At 44.9% G+C, this 6341-nt stretch overlaps 1 protein-coding gene across 2 annotated transcripts; it reads left to right on the top strand.

The window, feature by feature from the left end:
- The first annotated feature begins 845 nt into the window (after positions 1–845).
- Positions 846–5899, top strand: c18h3orf33 (c18h3orf33 homolog (H. sapiens)). 2 transcript variants are annotated; one of them, XM_083773942.1, is made up of 5 exons: positions 846–975; positions 1508–1567; positions 1853–2006; positions 4455–4609; positions 4759–5899. In XM_083773942.1, exons 1-5 carry the CDS (start codon positions 856–858, stop codon positions 5011–5013), a joined length of 744 nt encoding a protein of 247 aa, XP_083630068.1. In that variant the 5' UTR covers positions 846–855; the 3' UTR covers positions 5014–5899. The 2 variants fall into 2 exon arrangements, with proteins under 2 accessions (XP_083630068.1, XP_083630067.1); XM_083773941.1 differs by having other exon boundaries at positions 4756–5899.
- Positions 5900–6341: the final 442 nt, after the last annotated feature.

Raw genomic sequence — 6341 nt, 5'->3', positions numbered from 1 at the left:
CATGATGAAACCTGGTAGGAGGACTGAGAGGAGAGCCCGTGAAACCAAGGTCACAAAGGGTGTCCATGAGAAACTGGTGGTTGATCTAACAGGGTTGGAGCCACTATTGCTGTGTGTGTGTGTGTGTGTGTGTGTGCGTACGTACGTGTGTTTTTTCCAAAATCTAATCAAGGGTAACCAGTAACCACCACCTAACATCTTATTTTCTCTAACTTGTCATGGCCAAACCACACGATGGAGACATTTCCAAAGCCACCTGTCATGAGTTGTGATGCCTACGTAGTACGTACGCCTAGTTACGACATTGAGGGGGTAGAAAACTGAGCGCTCGAGCGCTGTTCATGCAGCCTGGAGAGTCAGATTTGATGATTGTGAAAATACCAGTACATTGTTAACTTTTCAACGAGGGCGACCATTCATTGTCAATGGAAGCCAGCGACATGACGTTGCAAAGGCGCAACGATGCATGTAGCTACTAGCTGCTCCAAATCAACTCACAACGCGTCTTTGCATCGTTTCATCTGCCTGTATGAACGCACCATTACTTATTTTTTTTAAATTATGAACGCACCATTACGCCAGGGCTCCACTGGGCGCGTTGCGTCACGCGTGCGTGCGTCAAAAAACGAACCGGTTCAATTTTATGGTGACGGAGACGCGACGCAACGCGGGCAGTGGGGCCACCCTCCATTGATTAAAAGGGCACATTCCCGACACTGACGGAGACGCGACGCAGACGCGCCGCAGACGCGCCCAGTGGAGCCCTGGCGTTACTCTGGCACTTCCCCAAGCCTGGTGACGCGAGGTTACAGGGGCGGAGCCACGTCAGTGTTCCTGGAGTGTAATGTCAACAATATGCCCGCATTGTCCGAGACACAACACGAAAAAGAGAAGAAAATACAGAAAGATGAGTCTTCTTACAACATGGTGTCTGTGATATCTCAGTTTGCAGATGATCATTTAACTTTTGTGAAGGTATGAAGTGAACCTCGATAGTCGATATCATCGTCTTCTTCCATGCAGTGGAAGTGCTTGACAGCTTGAATCTCGCCTCTTGAATCGAGACCCTTGTTTACCTTTTCTGTATTTGTGGTTCTCAACCAGTGGTCCTTGAGGCAAGTTGAGGGGGTTCCACGTGGTCCCCAGCTAATTGATGGATAGTTGGTAACCAAATGGACCCTTATTAGATCGTTAACTCTTGAGAGTATAAAATGAAACATTTGGTTTCAGTTTAGGCTCTCAAGAGTTACATTATTGTTAAACATCTGCATTAATTAATTTACAAGAAGTCTACACAATTAGAGCATGGATTTGTGGGACAAAATCATCTCAAATGCAGACCTTGATACGAAAAGATTTGAAAACCACTGCTGTATAAAGTTAAACAAGGGTCCCGAAAGGGTCTAACTCTATGGCATGCAGTGGTCTAACCCTGTACTGGGTCTGACACTATATAGAACTGGGGATCACACATCTTAACAGGTGTCTGTTCTCTTGTCCTTCACAGAACATTAGCACTGGACTCGCAATTGCTGGTGTTATTGTAATAGCAAGGAGTGTCAGACTGGTAAGTTATCTCAGATGAAGGTGAATGGATAGTCTAACTTTCAATATGTAATGGGGGATATACCCACACTGTCTGACACAAAAATGGAAAGCATGGCTTTTTGTTTACTAATACTAATACTACAAACATTTTAGTTAGTTTAAGTATTCAATCAATCAAATAGCCCCTTAGCCCCTTTCATCACACCAAAACATGGATGTTCTTTACCATACCGGTATTTATATTTATATTACCGGCTTTTTCTTTCCTCCACCATGGTCTAATAACTCTAATTAACCTGTTTAGATCACCAAGTTTGGAGCTGTGTGTGAGATCCCTACTCGATTTATTGAGAGGAATGTGAGCCTTCGTGGGAGACTTCATACCATCACAGATACAGGACTGGAAGTGGAACATCTCCCAATATACCTCCCTGTCCTCTCCCCTCTATTTTCAAAATGTAAGGGAGTCAACACACACACACACACACACACACATTTGGAAGAAAAGCTAAGAAGAAAGAAGGTTCATATCAGTCATTACAGATGTATCATCCATATATATGTAGACATGTTTCTCAAACAATGAATCATAGTCAGAAGAATATTTGTATTAGGAATCTGTATGAGGTTAGCGCATTCGCTATTGACACATTTGCACCATATAGAGTAGCCAATTGTTTTTTACCCTTTTCTCCCAAATTTAGCCATTAAACCAATTAATTCCTCCCCTTGCTGTGTTGTCACTGCTGACTCACCTGTAAGACATCGTCTTACTCCTCCAAACAGGTCCCGCCCAGCCTGTAGAAGTACATGCAATGACTTATATCACCCTCCCGCCCAGCTTCCCTCCCCCGAACGAACACAGGCCTATTGTGTTCGCATAGACCATAGATATAGAAACCTAGATACCTCATTCGCTGCTGCAGGAGCTAACCTGTATCGCAGTCGCCATATCTGGGAAGGCACGCTGCCACTCAAAGTGACTACTGGCCAATCACAGTGCACTTTTCCGGGACTTGTCAGAATCTAGGGTGCACTCGAATAAACAAACTAGCAGAGGGCACACCAGTGCGCTCAGTGCCTATATCCGAACGCTCCCTGGGTTACGAAAAGACCCACCTGCCTCTGATTGGCCTGCTGAACGTCCCCTTCTGTGACACACACGGAAGCTTACTTTCCTTGAAATGGCACCCGAGGGGGACACGGTGGCACAGTTGGTAGTGCTGTCGCCTCACAGCTAGAAGGTCCTGGGTTCGATTCCCGCTCGGGACGCTGTGGGTGCTGGCGGCGTGTTTTCTCCTCCGCGTCATCAGTGCCCATACCCGAAGCCGGGTTGGTGAAAGTGCCTTTCTGTGTGGAGTTTGCATGTTCTCCCCGTGTCCCCTAGCCTAGGGTAGGTACCCTCACAAAAACATGCAGTAATCCTGGTCTCTAAACTGCCTCCCCCTGGCCAGCTGGGGCGCCTGATGTGGAGGGGAAAGGAACTGGTTGGAATAACGTGTTCCTTCCACACGCCATGTCCAACCAGGGAAACTCCCCCTGTCAGGTGTAAAGGAGCAACTTGGGCATGAAGGAAGCATGAGTTCAAGTCCGTTGCTCTCCCCATCTCCCCCATTATGGAGACAAGGTTGGCGGAGGGTGTGTAGAGCCCAGGATCACATTAGATAATTGACAGGGGTGAAAAATGGGTTACAAAATCGTGGGATAAAAATTATAAATAAATAAATGGCACCCGAGATACAGACGCCCCAGAGCTGGAGGAGTCGTCTACCTTTCTATGTCTCATAGACACCCGACAAAGCCAGATGCACCACGGTGGATTCGAACCCACAACCTCCTTAGTGGTGGGCAGGGACTTTTACAACTGGCTACCCGAGGGCCAGTTTTATTTTTTATTTTATTTTATTACTATTAAAATGTATCTAATGACTATCTAGTTGTTAGCTTGAGCGTAGTCCGAAGCTTAGTGGGTAGCGAGGCCGTCTGGTAATCAGAAGGTCACCGGTGTGCCCTGCCCTACCCCCCTCCCCCGGCCCCATGTCCCTGAGCAAGATACTCAGCTTTTAGTTCTAACTTTAAAAATAGCAAATATTGTGTTCCTCATGAGTGCGATTGGCTTGTAAGCTTGTTAGATGGAACAAGTGGGCTACTTTATTAAATTATGTCACTGTCTATGATGTTCAACTGAGTTATCTTATTCATCTGCTCCAGGAAATGCCCCATCAGCACCCTCACTGAGATGAATTCGCATGAAAGGCTGTTCTATAAACTAGTTACAAGTATTACCGTTCTCATTTGACCTCTGACTGTTTTAAGGCCATTCTTTGGAGACTGTCCTTTGCATAAATACAAAGGACAGAGTCAAGGCAAGTCCATTTTATTTATAAGGCTGAAGGGGCTTATATCCTGATCCAGTATCCTATCCTATTATATACCATTTTGCTTGTGGTACTTTCAGATCAATGTTAACTGGTGTGTAATGTCCCAAAACGTTACATTGTTACGTCATGTTCAATGGTAATTATTTCTCTGCGAGGTACGAATATAGTCGTACCCCCCAGCTATGGGACATTCTCAGCCAGGTACCCCCTCGTATACACCGCATATAAGGTGGTTGAGCCCCACAGCAGCTGTTAACATTGATCCGGTTGCTATGCAACGCCTCCGTCACCACCAGCTATGGGACTTATCCTCTCCGTTTACCTCGGGTTCAAAGCAGGATTTCCAAACCTCCATAACTCGGAATCTAAGAGAGCTGGTGATCCTCAGCCATCCAAAGTTTGGATGTCATTTGTGACTTTGTATCCCTACAGCTATAAGAACTATTCGCCCCTGATTCAACTCACAGCTTCTATGTACCTGCACAACTAACGGCTAACTGCACACGGCCCTCCTTTGTCGTTCAGGTGTGCGCACCTCTTCACTTGCAGTGTGTCTAGCAGGAGTGGAGGTGACACCAGACGGGACAGAATGGATGAAGAAGCACCTGGCTCCTGTAGTCTGGCTAAAACTGATCAGTCGAGAGGAGAACACACTGCACTGTATGGTGTCTTACACTAAGGTAAGGCAGAGAGTGAGAATGCTGTAATTCGCTTGGCTCTAAATCTGTTACCTCAGAGTCAAGAGAATTAAGGGGGGTCTATTTGAATGTAGACAACGATGATGTTGAGTTTTCCAGTTAAGTGACCAACTGCTCTCTCTCTCCAGCAGGGGTCAATGTGGAGCCAATGTGTGAATGAAGAGCTACTTAAGATGGGTCTGGCACGCACTGTGCCTATCTCAGGACTGCCCTCTGACTCTCATCTCTGTTGGCGGCTACACAAACGGCTTCTCAAAGCAGAGGTTAAAGCCGAAAAGAAGGGCCGAGGACTGTGGAAGGAAGACAGCCTATGGGAGAGGGCATCAAAGGCTGTTAAAGACAATACATTTATCAGATTCATAATGAGTCACTTTAAGAGGACTTGATTCATTGGATGATTGATCATTTCAGTGACAAACAAGTAGAGATTTTTAGGTGAAACCTAAAAAAATCTAATTGAAGTTCAGGTTGACCCCCTGAGTTAACTGGGATTGTGTTTGGATTGGAATGCAGAATTACAGCATCACATCACTTTAGATTAATGGACTTGATACGGTATCTAATATTGGATATAGTGAATATCGACAGACTAATATCCAGAAGATCTCAGAAATGTTAAGGACTGATGGTTAATGTATAGCTTCATATGGACTGACTGAAAATGCAAAAAAGCACCTTTTTTGTTTTATTCCAGCCTTGTAGTATCTCTAACATCCATTCAAATTGATGAAAATGCCATTATTACCAAATCTAATACTAGTCTCCCTGGCTTTCAAGTCCCTTTTCTAACAACCCCAAATCCCTCTGTCCCTCTGTAGTGAAACACTCCTCTCAAAAAGCAGAGGGATTTATTTTTAATGATGTGCAAAATGTGGGGTGGGGCCCCCCACTGTTGCCATAGAAACGCCAAATTTGAAAGACAAAGCTTATCAGGGGGTAAATCTATAATGCCCCCCAACCCCCTGGGAATCTTGTGTCTGATGAGGAGGACGCTCTTTAGGGACTCATGAAAGATGGCTTTTAAACTTGACTAAGATATTAGAGCACTTATCCTCCATGACACAAGGGACAGCAGATAATTGGCCTTTGCTTGATTATAACTTTATGAAAACCTGAAGTTACTGTATTCGTTAAAAAAAAAGTAAACCTAAAACTCGTGAGAAATGTTTAGATGATTTTTAGACAACAGTGAGGGTGCATAATCTAAACTAAAGAATAAATATATGGTACCCAGGAGAGTTGCCATAGATGTGTGTGTGTGTGTGTGTGCGGGGGGGTATAGTGAAAGGTAGTGCTTTGTCAATCCAATCACAAACAGATTAGAGTGAGGGGTAGAAGGGGATTTTGGGTCCATGCATAAAGGCAAGAGGAGGAGTCGGGTGGTGGGGTTAGGTGGTGGGGTGAGGAAGGGGGGGAGACAATGAATCAGCTAGTCTTTCTTTTGTTGTGTAAATGTTACTAGCGGGCTGTTACCGCAATGGTGGCATCTGATTGGTGGATTTGTTTGAATTGTAAGGTGCATTAAAGCTGATGGCTGGTGTTGCCAGACTTTGAACTGTCACTGAGGAAACAGTTGGAAGGAAACTACGGTTTTTACTGTTAACAAGGCACTGCTTTCTGATCTACTGAACACAAACATGGTAGACCCTATTGTAAACAAGTGTAATGCTTTATGGTATCGTCCAGTTTTGTATGGAGTTGTGCTGGAAATGTA

This window comes from Protomyctophum parallelum, assembly GCF_964188405.1.
Source record: "Protomyctophum parallelum genome assembly, chromosome: 9".
Taxonomy (NCBI): domain Eukaryota; kingdom Metazoa; phylum Chordata; class Actinopteri; order Myctophiformes; family Myctophidae; genus Protomyctophum; species Protomyctophum parallelum.
This window is presented reverse-complemented; position numbering and strand designations above follow the sequence as displayed.

Excerpts from the sequence above, each read along its gene's own strand:
- c18h3orf33 (XM_083773941.1), top strand. The coding sequence starts at position 856 with ATGCCCGCATTGTCCGAGACACAACACGAAAAAGAGAAGAAAATACAG. Across the intron at positions 976-1,507 it reads ATCATTTAACTTTTGTGAAG|AACATTAGCACTGGACTCGC; the intron begins GTATGAAGTGAA and ends TGTCCTTCACAG. Across the intron at positions 4,610-4,755 it reads GTATGGTGTCTTACACTAAG|CAGGGGTCAATGTGGAGCCA; the intron begins GTAAGGCAGAGA and ends CTCTCTCTCCAG.